The sequence below is a fragment of the Oryzias melastigma genome, linkage group LG23 (genome assembly GCF_002922805.2).
Source record: "Oryzias melastigma strain HK-1 linkage group LG23, ASM292280v2, whole genome shotgun sequence".
Lineage (NCBI taxonomy): Eukaryota > Metazoa > Chordata > Actinopteri > Beloniformes > Adrianichthyidae > Oryzias > Oryzias melastigma.
The window spans coordinates 14,015,273-14,032,799 of NC_050534.1; the positions used below are offsets into that span (position 1 = coordinate 14,015,273).

At 34.2% G+C, this 17,527-nt stretch overlaps 1 protein-coding gene across 1 annotated transcript in view; it reads right to left on the reverse strand.

Annotated features, from left to right (window-relative positions):
* Positions 1-10,877: 10,877 nt before the first annotated feature.
* Positions 10,878-17,527, reverse strand: part of mettl25 (methyltransferase like 25) — a 13,891-nt gene continuing 7,241 nt past the window's right edge. The window contains exons 6-12 of the mRNA XM_024284202.2: positions 15,878-15,972; positions 15,753-15,782; positions 15,248-15,321; positions 12,796-12,889; positions 12,641-12,715; positions 12,177-12,248; positions 10,878-11,110 (exon numbers count right to left, since the gene is read on the reverse strand). Coding sequence (XP_024139970.1) covers positions 11,000-11,110; positions 12,177-12,248; positions 12,641-12,715; positions 12,796-12,889; positions 15,248-15,321; positions 15,753-15,782; positions 15,878-15,972 — 551 coding nt within the window. The 3' untranslated portion in view covers positions 10,878-10,999. The remainder of the gene's footprint in view (positions 11,111-12,176; positions 12,249-12,640; positions 12,716-12,795; positions 12,890-15,247; positions 15,322-15,752; positions 15,783-15,877; positions 15,973-17,527) is intronic.

The following is a 17,527-nucleotide window of genomic DNA, read 5'->3' on the forward strand; positions in this document are numbered from 1 at the left end:
GGGAAGACGCATGTGGGTTTCCAGCTAGACCGAGCATGCGCACTCCGATCTGCTGTGAGGAAGGAAAAATGTTGGCTCGTGTTTGAAGTGAAATTACAGAGCCCTGCACAAAACATTAAAAAATAAAGAAATACATTGTTCCTGCTTTGTTAGCATTTTGTGACCAAAATTTAGCATTTTATTAGCATCTTATTACTACAAGTTAGCATGTTATTAGCATTTTGTGACCACAAATTAGCATTTTATTAGCATTTTGTTACCACAAATTAGCATTTTATAGCATTTTTTGACCAAAATTAGCAATTTATTAGCATTTCGTGGCCAAAACTTAGTATTTTATTAATGTTTCGTGGCCACAAGTTAATATTTTATTAGCATTTTGTGACAACGAATTAGTATTTTTAATTAGCAGTTTGTGACCACAAATTTGCATTTTATTAGCATTTTGTTTCCACAAATTAGCATTTTATAGCATTTTTGTGACCACAAATTAGCAATTTATTAGCATTTCGTGGCCAAAACTTAGTATTTTATTAGTATTTCGTGGCCACAAGTTAATATTTTATTAGCATTTTGTTTCCACAAATTAGCAATTTATTAGCATTTCGTGGCCAAAACTTAGTATTTTATTAATATTTCGTGGCCACAAGTTAATATTTTATTAGCATTTTGTGACAACGAATTAGTATTTCTAATTAGCAGTTTGTGACCACAAATTAGTATTTTATTAGCATTTTGTTTCCACAAATTAGCATTTTATAGCATTCCGTGACCACAAGTTAATTTTTTATTACCATTCCGTGACCAGGAATTATTATTTTTTATTAGCATTTTCTGACCACAACTTAGCATTTTATTAGCATTTTGTGGCCACAAGTTAATATTTTATTAGCTGTTTGTGACCACTATTAGTATTTTATTAGCATTTCAAACCACAAATGAGCATTTTCCATGCTAACTACTGATTAATAGCCAAAATACCAAATTTTGGTCACAACGTGCTAATATTTCTGCTCTTTTGTAGTCAAAGTATTTTGTCACCACTTTGTGGCCACAAATTAATATTTTAGTATGTTCGATCCCAACTACTGATTAGTGGTCAAATTACCACGAAATACTAATATTTGGCAACAAAGTGCTAATTTGTACCTTAAAAAATGCTAATATAATGCTATGTGGTCAAAATTATGTATTTTGTTAGCATTTTCTGGCCACAAATTAACATTTTAGTAAATTCAATCTCACCTTATTTTAGTACTTTTATTCCTACTGATTAGTAGCCGAAATACTTATTTGTGGTCACAAAATACTAATATTTTGCCACAAAATGCTAATATAATTCTTATTTGTGGGCACAAATTGGTATTGTAGTATTTTTAATCCCAACTACTGATAAGTGGCCAACACACTAATTTGTGGATACAACATATTAAAAAGTTTGCCACAAAATTCAAATTTGTTTCAACAAAATTGCTAATTTATTACTAATTTGCGGCCACAAATGAGTGATTTGTCTTCCCAAAATACCATAGACATATTATCTCTTTATCAGTGGATGTAGTGTGTGTGAACTCACCCATAGAAAATGTCTGAAATCAATTTAGTTTGCATCTTCATATTCCTTTTGTATGTGTTTATTTGTAGATTTTGTATTGTGATAACTTGGTATAATGTTGTGTTGGTTCTGTTTTCATACTATAATTTTCCTTTATTGGTTACTTTCAGTACTTTTTTATGTCTGCAGAAAGTTTACATCCTAGTTTATTGAGTTTCCTCATTCTTAGTTAGGTTTGTCATAAATTAAGAAAAAAAAAAATCAAACGTACCAGTCAGGTCACATTATATTTCTTTAAAAATAATTTATTTTTTACGCAACCTGATCAATGAACCTTATTGCAAGAATTTTAGAAAATAACCAAAACTAGTACAGCTTTGTGGACGTATCTTAGATGATTAATAAACATTGTGACGGCTTAGGGTACACTGGAAAATAAAACAGAATGCCTGATAATCAATTTCAATTTAATGCCAAAACACTTGAGATAATGGGACACCCTGCTGTAGGTCACATGTTATCCCATTCTCAGCTCAAATTGAAAATATTAATGCTCCCTGTGTGGAGAGGCTAATTTTAGAGCCAAGTGTGGGTGATTGATGAACTTTTGCACTGTCTTCTGCGTACATGTGGTTATCGGTTTGGAAATGTGCAGCCTGGTCCTGCTGACTAGCAGCATGATCAGCGCCTGCTCCACGGTCGGGGGTTCCAGCAGAATGGATGCAGGGCAGAGGAAAAAACAGATGGTGGGATAAGGTTGTACGAACCAAAATGGGGTGTCGGTTCATAGCAGCTGAGACAGTGAAAAACTGTCAGAACAGACCTCGCTCAACCGGTTTGATCATTCAGGAGGAAAAGAAGCCAAAACAATGATCCACTTCAAATGAATTCATTCTTTATGAATGTTTAAAAAGGACAATAAAGGTGAGTGCCCTCTCCTTAACCTGTACACCGCGTCAGATCAGAGCCTACATAAGAAATGAAAGGATCAGAGAAAGGACGCGTTCCTGTGGAGAACATAAACAAAGAACTCTGTGCTCCTTTGACTGATCTTCCTGCTACATCCTCAGCATTGAACCGTGCAAAAACAAACTTCTTTCTTTGTAAATAGGCAACAACACAGAGATCCATCCAAAGTTCCTCCAACAGAGCATTCCCAGTGAGGGACGTGGCAAGGAAACTGTTTTGCTGTCTGTTCAGATCAGGCTTCAGATCAGGCTTTCCGGATAGACAATCCTGTTTTTTGTGTGAACTTTCTGCTCGTTGAGGATATGGGCGCATGTACTTTGTATATTTTACGTTTTTTAGGATTTTACGCGATTTATACTGATGTAGGTCAATGTTAAATGCTTCAAATCCTTTTTCTACTTTGCAAATTATGCAATTTTGGTTTCAAAAACCTTCATCACATTCATGCTTGTATTTTTGGCCTTCATGTCGCAATTTTTGAAGTTATTTTTTTCACGATATTCTTTAAATTTTTTGTGCACTTTGAAACTTGTCCTATATTGGTATCAAAATGTTCAGGACATTCATGCTTGTACTTTTGATGATTGTAAATATTACGTAATTAAAGATTTCATCCAATACTTTGTGTACTTTGAAACCTATGCTATTTTAGTATTTGAACTTTCAGCACGTTCAGGAAATTAATGCTAGTAGCATCTTTAAGGCTAATTCTGAGCTAATATTTTAGCAACATGCTAACGTTTTTAGGCTAATTTGGTGTTAAGCTAACATTTTAGCATTATGTTAGCAATTTCTTCCAATTTGGCATCTACTGAGGTTTTTAGGCTAATTTGGAGTTAAGCTAACATTTTAGCAATTATGTTAGCATTTTGGCTAATTTGGCATCTACTGAGGTTTTTTGGCTAATTTGGAGTTTAGCTAACATTTTAGCAATATGCTAGCGTTTTTGACTAATTTGGCATCTACTAAGGTTTTTGGGCTTTTCTTTACTGTAGCTAATATTTTAACAACAAGCTAACGTTTTTGGATATTTTTTTTCTTTTACTGATGCTTTTTTTAGGGTATTTTGGATTTCAGTCAATATTTTAGCAACATGCTAGCTTTATTGGCTAATTTGACATCTAATTGGGTTTTATGTATTGAAATACTTAAGCAACTTTAGCATTATGCAAATGGAATAGCAGAAATCTTTCCAAATCCTTTTAGCACTTGAAGCAAATTACTTCAGCAGCTTTACCAAACATCTTCAGCAACCAAATTCATCAAAAAGCATTCACACTAGCATTATTGAAGATAATACAACTTTTCTAGTTAATTTTCCTAGTTCTTTTGAATCTCTTCAATCAATTGATGTTTTTAATAATCCTGCTTAACTTTATTCAGCATTTTGGGTCACTCTGACTCTTCCAACAGGACTCTTCTTGAAGAAAATTTCCAATTATAGGCCCAGAAGTCAAGGAATCAATAAAAGAATAATTGATCTTTTCAGAATAAAAGAAAACTAGCTGAACTGTAGACAAGAAAAACTCGAAATAAATGCAAAAAAGGTCATGCTGACAGAAAATAAACCTTGAAATTAGTGTTAAAAAGTCTAACAACATGGAGAACTTACAGATAAATCATCAGTTTGACCAAAGTAGACACAACCTGGACACAAAATGCCAATTCTACAATTCTTGTTTCACAATAATTTTGTTTTGTTCTATTAAACGGAAATGTATGCCAGTTTTTTAGATAATTTTGTGTTTCTAAATACTTGAAAGGGTTATACAGAAAAAGGCTACATTCAATTATTGCCATCAAAGATGATTTCCTCTTCCTTGAGTTTTTCCGAGGAGTTAATAGTCAGATTCCCATGCTGTTAACTGCGGAAACCCCTTCCCCCTGACATTGGCAGATAAACATCACACAGGAAACAGACAATCACAGCTGGAAGCAGCAGTACTTCCAACTATTTAGAGCTGCACTCTCCCTGAAATAGACAATGTTAATATAACTGGAAAGAGTGCCAGCACCTGATTTTGCCAAAGAAACTTGAAAATCGCCTAAAATAAGATTATTTAGGTTTGGTGTTGTGTGTTTGTCCTTCCAAAACAGGGATCATACTGAACAGTTCAAAAGGGTAAGTTACACTACACTGCAGCAGTAAAAGATAAAACAATGAGGAATATAAATGAAAATACATTTATGAACGGTAAAAAACAAAAAAAAACTTTTAAAAAAGGTCAAAAATCGTAATCCATAATAACATGTAGCCTGTAAAGCCAGAGGAAAAAACTTTAAAATCATCCATACAATTAATCAACAAAAAGGGTACAATTAGGAAAGTAAACTTTATTTTGAAATTTTATTTCACAGAATGATAACACAAAGTGCTTCATAAAAGTAAAATATGTAAATAGTAAAATGGAAATATATATTAAAAACAAATGCAAACATATAGGCTGTAATAAGGTAAGTAAACTTTATTTTTTTTCATAGATTCATATTAGTAAAATAGCAGGTAAAAATGTAAATAAAAAACTGAAATATTAAAAAATCAAACAACAATAAAAAAATCTCAGTAAAAATTTGGTGAAGTTGGATAAGTAAACTTTATTTTGGAAGAATTCATCAAATATTAGAATCCAAGTGAATCAAAAAAATTATTTAGAAACAAATCAACAGTTAAAAATAAAAGATAATATATATATATAAAGAAATGGGGTGCAACTTTATTTTAAAAATGATTTCACAGATTAAAATTACAAAATGTTTTAAAAATGTAGAACTCACAGGTAAAAATGTACATAGCAAAAATGTAATATGGAGAAATCATACAAAAGATTAAAAAAAAAAGATATTTGAAAAAGAAATTGGATGCAGTTAGACTTTATTATGAAAGATTTTTTATGGATAAAAATACCAAAGTTTTTTATAATAGAAAAATGAACAGGTAAGAATGTAAGCAAAGTGAAGCATTAAGAAATCAAACAGCAGAAAAAAACGTGTCTCAGGGGTCTAATTAGGCAATTAACTTTATTTTGAAAGTATTTATCACAGCTTAAAATCTTTAAATATTTAATAGTAAAACAGTCAGGTAGCAATATGTAATAGTGACATTTAAATGTTAAGAAATCATACTATAAACAAAAAAATAGATTTAGGTAAAGAAAATAATTTTGAAAGAATTTATCATAAATGAATATAGGAAAGATGATTGAAGAATGATTTAAATAAAGAAAATCAGCTTGAAGAAGAAAAAAGTTTTGTGGTGGAAATTTCTCTTCCTTGTGTTCCCCCCAAAAAAGGAGAGAAGGAAGGAAATCCTGTGAAGGTTTTCTGCTTGGTGACCTTCGTCCGTGTTCCACTTAACTTTCCTTCTGTCACATCCATTAAACAGCCTGCACCATCACGTCTCACTATCAATGACAGAAAATGGCTTTTACAGATGAATCCAGAACATTCTTCCTCCAAAAACCTGAAATTTGCCTCTTTAATGGATGTAGAATTTGATTTTGGACTTCTGTTTTCCAGCGGTGTTCTTTTAATGTTTGAGTAACAGCTGAGGAAAGACGTATTGAGAGCAGAGACCTTTAGAAAGGTTGCTCTCCAGCTTCCTCCTGACATTTTACAGATGATCACTTAAAGTAGCTTGTCTCCCGCTCCTTTTCCTCATTCCCAGCTTGTGTTTATCTCTGATAAAACACTTCCCCTCCAGACTGTATCCTTTAATTATTTCACTTCACCGAAGCTTTTTTTCACTCTTAACCCTGTAAAGCAAAGAACTGACTAAATAAATATATAAAATAAAATAAAAACTTAAAAAATTTGTGTTAGTTTAAGAAACAAAAATATTGACATTTGTGTTCAGGTAAAGCAGGAGTGTCAATCTCAATCACACAAGGGGCCAAAATCCAAAACACACGTGTCGAACAGGATAAACAATTATTGAACACTCTAAAACTAAATTTTTTAAACTTTAAAACCATAACTTTTTGACAATTATGAACTAGATATGTAGTATTACCTGCGATAATGCTCGTGGGAATGCTTTAAGCTGAATTTGGCCGCTGAAGATGCTGAAATTGATAGCTAAAAACGCTGAAGTTGATATTCAGGTAAAATATTAGCTAAATGCCAATTTAGCCTAAAAAACTAAAAAAAAAATAATAATTAAAAAAAACAATAAACAAAAAAACTTAGGTTAGTCAAAACAGCTAGTAGGTAGCAGAAACAATTGCTAAAATTCAAAATAACCTAAAAAAATAAAAAAAGTCTAAGTTAGCCAAAAAACAGCGTGTAAATATTAGCCTAACTCTCAAATAGCCTAAAAACCTTTAAAAAGCCAAAATTAGCCAAAACAGCTGGCATGTAAATATTAGCTTAACTTCAAAACAGGCTAAAAAAACAAAGAAAAAAGCCTAAATTAGCCAAAACAGCTAGCATGTAAATATTAGCTTAAAACCAAAACAGGCTAAAAAACCTAAAAAAAGCCTAAATTAGCGAAAACAGCTAGCATGTAAATGTTAGCTTAAAACCAAAACAGCCAAAAAATGTTTTTAGAAGCCTAAATTAACCAAAACGGCTAGCATGTAGCTGAAATATTAGCTAAACTTCAAAATAGCATAGAAATTTTAGTAAATACAAAAATATTCAAAAAAGCTAGCATAATGCAAATTTTTATAAAACTTTAAAGCCGTAACTTTTTAACATAATTATGAATAATAAAAAGGCAGGAATATTTTTCCAGAGTAAATCATCTTAAAGCTAATATAACTTTGAAAATTTTACTTTCCATAAAAATATATATTTTTTAAAATTACGGGAGTTAGAAATGAGTGCAATATAACATCGGGCCATTAATGACAATATCGAGGGCCGGATCCGGCCCCAAGGCCTTGACTTTATACATGTGAGGTAAAGGGGGAATCACATTATTTACCCTCTATCTCAAATGTGATCCACACATTTTTAACATGTTGTGGATTGTAACGAATTAATTATCACCTAATTTTTAGTTCTTTTAATAGAAAGTAGTAATCTAAAAATAAATGAACAACAGGATACAAGTTATTCTCACCATTAAATTGTAAAAATTTGCTAAACTTTTTCCCGCCAAAAGTGTTCATGGAGGCGGCCATTTTGAAATGAGCAGGAAAGTCCCTTCTACTGCCTCTAGTGGAAGGAAAATGAACTACAGGACAGAAAACATGGATCAAGTTGTATCCAACGGGGTTTTAAGGAAAGTTTGGGTCCCTCTACTGGAACAGAGGTCTCAGAAATTCATGAATCAAATATGATACAAATAGTAAAGATTTATACATTTTTAGAAAAGGGATTTCTAATCATTTGGAAGAGTTGGTGAGCTTTTCTTTAAACACCACCGTGAGAAACTGTGATCAAAGCTAAAAGTCAAAGTGTTGACACTCTCCCCTCACTTCCCCTCCAATTCCACAGTGAAAAGTCGCCGTCTTCAAGCTATTTGCGTCTGGGAGCCCACATCCACACCCCTGAGTGCCCTTTTCCTGTGCTCTGTGAACTAAAGTCAGGAAATTGGAGCTGACCTCTCCGGCCACTTCACAACGGCGGCGGCCTTCCGCCATTTTTCCATGAGGCTGTGACAGGACGAGTGTTTATATATACATGCATGCGTGCAAGCCTGGAGGATGGGGCCGTTAACAGGAGGCATGATTCACTCAGGCAAAACAAAGGCCGGCAGTGTTTAAGGCCCAAACAAGCTTCATTCATAACGCTGAAGTATTCGTGGCGGTACAGTTTGGACAGTGAGGCTTCCAAGGATGACCCAGATTTAGCTGAAAGTGACATCATCTGTCTTTACTGACATAAATCACAAGGGCTGCAGAGTAACGTGTGAGCTGCAGATGTGCAGGAAGTGGATGAGGAAAAAATAGGTAATGTGAAGAGAGAATAGTGTGTTTGGGATTTTCTCTCAGGTGGTCTAGTTCAGAGACTGAAAAAAAATGCAGTTATTAGTAGATTCTTCAAAAATGAAGTGATTTCTGGGTGTGTATCACCATTATTGATACTTTTTTCTTTAAATACTGTATTACAGAATTATTTTGAAAACACCTTTTTTCTAATTAAATGTACAATAAAACACAAGACTTAGACTTTCGGCAAAAATAAATGTTTATTAGCTAATTACAGCAATCTGTGCTAAATATACATCAAATATAGAACATGTTTATTAATTAGGGCACAATACTATTACAATAATGAGAAAACAGTAATTAGTGCAAATGTGAATACCCGCATCGCAGTGAGCAATAATAAAATTTATGAAAAAGTTGCGGCTGGGAATCGATTTTAAAATAAATCAACTAATTAATCGCAAATCTGGAAGAAATTAATCGCAATTAATCAACATGATTTTTTTTTTTTTTTACAGTATTTGCCATTACTATCTGAAAATAATCATAATATGAAATCACACGCAAAAATTGTACATTTAGAACATTTATTTTTAGCCTTTTGGAACCTTTGGGTTCAATAATCAGCTTTTGTCAACTTTTGAATTTACTTCTGTATTTTCAATTTGCTTATTTGGCATCGTTTTAATCAGCACAACCTCTCCTATGCGACACTACCTTTATTTAGTCATTTTTCCATTTTATATTCACACACTAGATGTTAAATTGAAAATTTTATCTGGATTAATGTGATTTATTTAGCTGTAGAAACCCCCAAAAATGTTTAACAAACTGTTTTTACAATATAGAATGACAGTTTTTGGTATAATTTAATCAAAACAACAAGATTAAAATTTTTCAACAAATTAATCAACATGTTTTTGAATGAAAATACGAAAAAAATCAAGATAAATATCAAGAGCACCGCTGTCTACTTTTCATTTTCCCTGGAATTCTATTTTTCTTTTTTTTTTCTCATAAACTTTCTTTTATTGTGCTTTTGAAAAATAATAAAACAACTTTTTTGGGAGAAGCTTGATCCAGGTGGATCAATCTGGCAACAGCCAGTGTTGCCAGATTGGCCAGGTTTTTACTCAAATTGGGCTTTTTCTTTGCCCAATCTGGCAACACGGCTAGACGCTGCGTTCGCATGAACTCCGTAAGTAAATCCAAACAATTTAGTGAACTCATTGAAGAGAAAACTAATACAAAAGTATCAGTATCATCATCTAGTATCGATACTATCAGTATCGATATGGCCACCCCTGGTTTGGATTAAGTTTGGACTCACTAAGAAATGTTCCTTTTTTTTCCTAAACCAATCAGAAATACACTTATTAACGTGGTAAATAATGAGTATTCTAGCTGCAAGTGTCTAGTTGGTGCATTATGTACATAGTTGACTTGAGGCCCGTTTCCAGCAAGTATCTCTCTAACAGAACGATGTGTTTGCTCATTGTGTCACAAGGCTAACAGATGATTAGAAAACACCTGTGTGATCATGTTAGCACAGCTGAAAACAGTTTGGCTGCTTAGAAAAGCTTTAAAACCGACCGACCTTTGAGTGGGTTGAGTATCTGGAGCATCACATTTGTGGGGTCGATTAGAAGCCCAAAATGGCCCACGTAGCAGCTCGCTGCTCCATGTCCTGAATTAGACGCCGACGTCTCCTTTGATTGATGATGATGAGCGCTAGTGCAGAAAATTGACTGTATCTGCTGTTTTTGAATGACTTATCATGGGAGTTGGTTGGTTTGTATTTATTTGCATACAGTGTAATTGCTAATTTTGTTGTTGTTGTTGAGATTCCTAGAATGAAAATTACTTTTTAATTTGAAACTGAAAAATGTAGTTTTATTTATTTTTTATGAAAATCTTACATTGTTGTAAAAAAAAAAGTCCAAATAATAATTTCAATATTTTTTTTAAACATTAGAAAAAAAGATAAAGCTTGAATATTATTAATAAATTAAAATGCTTTGTGAAAATATACTTTTTAGATTTAAATAAATTAACGTAATTTACATTAAATTGATTTTAAAAATTAAAGTTTCTGCTTAATATAATCATAATTTAATCACAAAACACCTAAAAAATTCAACTTTTTCTCTTTCAGAAGAACAATAAACAAAGTTGTAGAGGATATTAGAAAAAATGAACCTTTTTTTTCTTTCTTCTCTGCACAAGCTAAAAATGAGATTTCCAGATGTGCCGAGAGAATCTAAGTCTGTAAATCCCACAATGCCGCAGCTTCCCCGAATGCTCCTTAAAATGGGGTTTTCCTTAGATTCATTCACAAAGACCAAAAAAAAAAAAAAAAAATGCAATAGATATTAACTAAACAGGTAAACATTTTTTCAATGTGTTTTTTCAATTAAAAACTGAAATTAAATTTTCTTAATCAAGACACAAAAGTCAATAAAATAAATGAAAAAGCAACAAGATGATAAAATATTTAATAGTGTAAAATATGAATCTTTAAAAAAAATGAAGGATATAACTAAATAATAATAAAATGACTGCTTTTAAATTCATTTTTCATGGTCGTACAGCCTCTCTACAATCAGCAGCTTGTTTTTCTCTTCGTGGAAGTCTTGACTCCGATAACCGCGTAGCATCTTGGTGACAGCAGAGGGTCGAAGAGTTGCACCAGGGCAGAAAATGTTACATCTTCCTGCAAAAAAATCAACACATTATAGTTTAAAATAAAAGAAAATATGCTAATTTGTCCTTTTTATTTTGACTTTTAACTGCAGACAGTATCAGCTTTTTAGTTCTGCAGCTTATGGTTAAGTCTGAGCATCGTTAGCATACATCCAACACTTTTTTTTCCTCCGCTTCCTCATGGAAGTGAACAGAAATCTTTTCCCCAGGACGCTTATAAGGAAGTCCGTCTGACATGGAACCACATGTAATAGTAACTTCAAAGTGTTTGGACAATAAGCTGCAGGCTGGGTTCAATTTACGCAACACGTGCGTTAGTGTCAGAGGAGCCGATTTCAGCTGACGTTTCTGTGTGTTTGCTTTAATCGTCTGGGTGGGAAAAGTCGGATCTAAGCTAAACAGATGTACGAATCGATCTGGAGAGCTGAGCTGAAACCTGCTTAGAGGAGAAATCTGGAAACTGTTTTTTTTTTTTTTTTTTGAGCACAAGTTTCCTTTTAAATTTAAACATTTTTGTGCCAGTAACTACAAAGACCCATATAATAATCAACCCACCGCCATGCGAATTGCAAACAAAATCTCCATTGCTTGTATTATGTGACATTTTTTTCCTAAAAAATTAGATAAAATACAGTTTTTTACCTTATTTTTCATTTTTAGTACAAGTTTCCTTTAAATTTAAACATTTTTGTGCCAGTAACTACAAAGACCCATATAATAATCAACCCACCACCATGCGAATTGAAAAAAAATCTCCATTGCTCGTATTCTGTGACATTCTTTCCATAAAAAAATCACTTTGATATAAAAAAAAAACTTTATTTTACTAATTTCACTCATTAGTGGCCTTGTGGTAGAGCGTCCGCCCAGAAACTGGAAGGTCATCAGTTCAAATCCAGGCTGAGTCATACCAAACATTCTAAAAATGGGATTCTTTGCTTGACCCTCAGCATTAAGAGGTTGGATCGGGGGTTGAAACCGCCAAATGGTTCCAGAGCGCAGCTGTGTCTGCAGCTCACCCCTCCCCCACGAGATGGGTCAAATGCGGAGAACATGTGACTTTATCCCAACTTTACCTGTTCTTTCAAGTAGCAAAGGCGATCAAGGAGAATCAGTCCTTCAATACAGGGAGCAAGTGTCACCTTCAGCTGCACAGAGAACAAAAATTAAAAAATAATCATATTTATTCAAAGAAACTTGAAAATTTGATATCATAGCGATCCAAAATTTTCTGCATTTTTTTTAGAGAACAAAAAAAAAATCACCCAGAAGCAATCCTCCAAAAACATTTAACTGGATTAAGTCAAGAAAGAGAAACAAAATCCTGCCTGACAGCCCAATTATTGGCCTGAAAAGCAACCAGAGGCTGCTTTTCATCTCGTTCTACACCAGCAATTCTCACATTACTTCCCAACAGAGTACAGCAATCTCACTTAATGCTCTGTAAGTTGCTGACATTTTGCAGGACGGAAATATTCTTCATGAAGGCTTGACAGGATGTGTCAAATGTGTGAAAATAACTCTGAAAAACAGGACTCACCATGTTAAAGGCGTGCATCTCCGCCATACGCGGTTTGTATCTGTCGTGGTAACCCTGAATGTCGTCGTCTGACAGCTGATTCAGACCAAAAGAAAAGGTGGATTTATTGATATTTCAAAGTTTTTTGTTTTTTAAAGCAAGAATCTGCTCCTGACCTCCGAGTCATCCAGTTCCAGTTTGCGCAGAGCTCGACGGACGTAGTCCAGAAACGATTTAGCCTTCGAGTAAACATTTCCCACTCGCCTCTCACTGAGAATTAAAACAATTTCTCACTTTGTGTGCAGGAAATTAAACTTTCATGTTCTAGTATTATTATAATTACTGTTACTATACCGTATAGCAAAATAATATCTTCACAAAAGAAGCTCAAAGTCCGTTTGGGGGAAATTTTTTATCAAATTAAAAGTCATGGGACAAGAATGTCTTAGTACATTTTATTAATTATAATTATATTTAACATTCTAAGAAACAAACTGGGGTCAGCCGAATGTATTCATCAATTCATCTACTGATAGTTCACTGTCGTATGAACTGCAGGGCTGCATTCAAAAAACTAACATTGATTTATTTTACATTTGATTAAAATTTTCTTTTAAAACGGTCTAAGAAATGTTAAAAGAAAGAAATACTAAATTTGTTCAAGAATACAATTGCAAGGAACAATTTGTATTAACTCATAGTTTGTCATTTACTTAAAAAGTATGGAGCCCCTATAGTCCCAAAACTAATCTAAAAATATAATGTACACAAACTAAAAACAATTAAAAAAACAATAAAAAAAATAAATTAACATGTTTAACAATATAATAATGATAGATTTAATTTTTATGAATATGAATTTCCACTTCGCCATAGCTGTGTCTTAAGCTGCACACACTGGGGTGTGTTTAGTGTTTCTGAGAACCCATTCTTGAACACATTTAGCAAAGGTGTTCACACTGGACAAGCAGGGAGGGGCGTCTTCTTCTTCTACTGTTTACTAGCGCATGTCTGCCACCTACAGCTGGAAGAGGCTTAGTGCAAAATATAATAGTGGTGCAAATTTTACAAATCTTTTCAGCTCTATTCCAATATATGAAGAGTTAGTTTCATACATTTCTTTTGAGTTTTGTACGTAGAGCCTGAAATTGGTCATAACTACATATGTTAGCGTGAACGTTTTGAAAGCGGAACCCTAAAACACACATAGACCTGTATTTGCGAAGATTTGTGTACGTACAGCCTGAAAACGGTCGTAGAAACTTGTGTAGCTACATATGAACGCGAGAGGTTTGAATATTAAACCCCAAAACGCACATATACGTACATTTCCAATGACTTCTGGTCGAGCCACCAAAAAAATGGTCATTAAAATTTTCATAATTACACGGGACTGCGAGAGTTTTGAACCCGAAACCCTAAAACGCATATATACAAGCATTTCCTACGACTTTTGTACATAGAGACCAAAAAACGGTTGTAGAAACTTCCATAGCTACAGGTGAACACGAGAGTTTTGAATGCGCATATACATGATTTCCAAAGACAAAAACGGTTGTAGAAACTTGCATATCTAACCGAGAGCTTAACGGTTTAGAATGCGGATCCCGAAAAACCACAAATACAAGCATTTCCAAAGACTTTTTTATTAGAGCCCAAAAACAGTTGTAGAAACTTCCAAAGATACGTGTGAACGCGGGGGTTTGAATGCGCATATGCAACATTTCCAAAGACAAGAATGGTCGTAGAAATAGCAAAACTAAGCGAGAACTTAACAGTTTTGAATGTAGATCTCAGAAAAAAGCACAAATATGAGCATTTCCAAAGACTTTTTTATTAGAGCCCAAAAAAACAGTCATAGAAACTTCCATAGCTACGCGAGAATTTTGAACACCCATTTACACGATTTCCAAAGAACAAAAACGGTCGTAGGAACTTCCATATCTAAGCAAGAACTTAAACGTTTTAAATGTGGATCCCACAAAAAGCACAAATACCACCATTTCCAATGGCTTTAGTACATAGAAACCAAAAAACGGTCGTAGAAACTTCCATAGCTATGCGTAAAAACGAGAGCTTTGGACCCACATATACACGATTTTCAAAGACAAAAACGGTGGTAGTAACTTTCATATCTAAGCAAGAACTTAACCGTTTTGAATGCAGATCCCACAAAAAGCACAAATACCAGCATTTCCAAAGACTTTTGTACATAAAGCCCAAAAAACAGCCGTAGAAACTACTATAGCTACGTGTGAACGCGAGAATTTTGAATGTGCACATACACGATTTCCCTTGCATATCTGAGCGAGAGCTTAACAGTTTTAAAAGCAGATGCCCGAAAAGCACAAGTATGAGCATTTCCAAAAACTTTTGTATTAGAGCCTAAAAAGTCGTAGAAACCTGCTTAACTACGTCTGAACGCGAGAATTTTGACGTGACACCCCGAAACGTGCATTTCCAAAGATTTTTGTACGTAGACTCGAAAACAGTTGTAGGAACTTGTGTTCTGGTTCCAAAATTTTGCCAACAAATCTATTGTGTTGCAATAAAAACACATCACCTGTCTTGGTCTTTTTTTACCTTCACAAACCCAACCAAGCTTGGACAAAAATTCAGGAAAATTACCTTTTAAAGGAGCTGTAGTGGTCTCTCAGAATGACATGAAGGACTGCTCTGTAGAACAGAGACTCCATCTGAATCTGGAGAAAAAAAAGGGAAGAAAAAAGTGTGTCTGACTCACAGGAACAGATTCTTCCATTCATCCAACATGTGTGGAAACGGCTGATGAACACATCTGACACTTTTCAGGCTTAACACAACACTCGCGGGCAATCAGGCTTGTTTTGGGGTTCAGACCTCCGTTCCAGCAGGTAATCCATCTCTCCATGATTACATTAATATTTATAAACATTCCTTATTAATGGCAGTTCCGGTATCATGTGTCGACTCTGGCTGAGCTCTAGATTTCAAATAAAGCTAAATCAGAATGAATGGCTTGATAATCTGACTAAATAAAAAACTGTAGGAGCTGATTGGGAAGATCTGCTGGTAGCGTAGTCATGAATTTGCCACTGTTGGTCAAAATGAGCTAATAAGATGAACTGCGGATTCAAATGCATGAATCACTCACCCCCTGGCCAAGAGAAACTCTTTCCAAAGCCTGTTGGTGTGTGGAAAAAACCATAAAAATATGTGTTAACAGGAAAGTCAGGTGCAAATACAAGAAATAAATAAATAAATAAAAATCAGACCCACCAAACATGCTGACATCCTGGCATTTCTGCCGCAGAAGCAGGACCGGTCACGGAGGTACTGACTCAGAGGGAAACCGCACGATCTGTCCAAACACTCTGTGAGGGAGCGTGCAAAGATGACCTCAGTCAAACCATTGAAACGGCTCCCGTTAAAGTATTTTTGACCTGCATCTGCGTCATCCAGAGTAATCCTGACAAGTGCAGCCAATATACACACAGAAATAAATGTACATTTGTAGCAGAAATCTGAAAATAAGCAGCTAAATTTGGCCAGAGTGAGTGATCAAAGATCCAGACCTAGATTTTATTTTTTATAACTAACTCAGAAACCATAAAACCAAATTTTAGACGTAATTTATGACCATTTTATAAGCCTAAAAATGCTGGCTTCTCCTGGATTTGTTTCAGTTGAAAAGCTTGTTCAGCTTTTAGAAATGCAAATTTAAGCATAAAATCATATATATATATTTTTAAAGGCGATGCTCAGCGAGTTTTGAATTGGATAAAACTTTTAAAAAATGATGGGAAAATGGTAAACTAGGTATGTAAACTGCACACCTGCATTATAAAAGTGTTAACCACTTGACACCTGTTGATGCACATAATCATCAAGCCACTATGGCTCCAAGATTGCAGCAATTTAGCATCTAGTTGAAAGCAAAAATGCAAGTTTTTTTTTTTTAAGTATAGACTGAAATAAATTCAGGTGTCAAGGGGTTAAAAAAATGTTCCAAGCAGGATCAAAGAAGTGGCATTTTGACCAAAAATTGTGTTTTTTATTATGTAACTTCAGAGGAAACTCAAGAGTGATTAATGTAACGCCAACTTTATCAACTTTTTCTTAAAGAAAGTTGAAGCTGAATCTATTTTAACTTCCCTCGGATGCTGTCATCAGATGATTTAAAAGCAAACTTTGATAGAAAATTGTGTTTTAACACGTTCTTGAGGACATATAAAGAAAATTAAGGTTAAAAATGACATTTCTGAGTATTTTTTTATTCAAATTGTGATGAATCAGGAACAGATGAAGAAATGTCGTTTGAAAAAGTGTATTTGTGATGCAGATTATACACTGGCCAGGTGACAAACTCCCTGCATCCACTTGTAGACAACTACATCCATCTTCATTTTCCTAGTCCGAGCTATCTTCTGTATGTCTCCAATATTTTGAGAGGCTTTAAGCTAGTGGGAGAGAGTTTAAACAAAAAGAGGAGTCCTTTTTAGAACACAAGTCTATTTTTGAGAAGTTTGAATCAGGTTTTTGAATGGAGTCTGCTCTGCTAAAGGCGCACAATGACAAGGTGGATTATACAGTCCGCCTGTCTCGACTAGAACATCCCGTTGGCATTCGTGGTGCTCCTCCTGACAGGTTTAAGTCCTATTTAACAGGGAGAAGTTTTTCTATTTAGACTGGTAAGGCTGTGTCTATGGGGTACCACAAGGTTCTATCCTTGGTCCTCCTCTTAATTCTTTATATCTGTTGCCACTTGGTTCTGTCATTGCATGGAATGATGTCTCTTGTTACGCAGATGATCTGCAGATATACGTGTCCCTCAATTTGAGGAAAAAAATAGTTCACAAAATGTTTTAACGGGGTACATTAACAACGTAAAGCAGTGGTTGAGCCAGGGGGTGCACCTGAATGATTCAA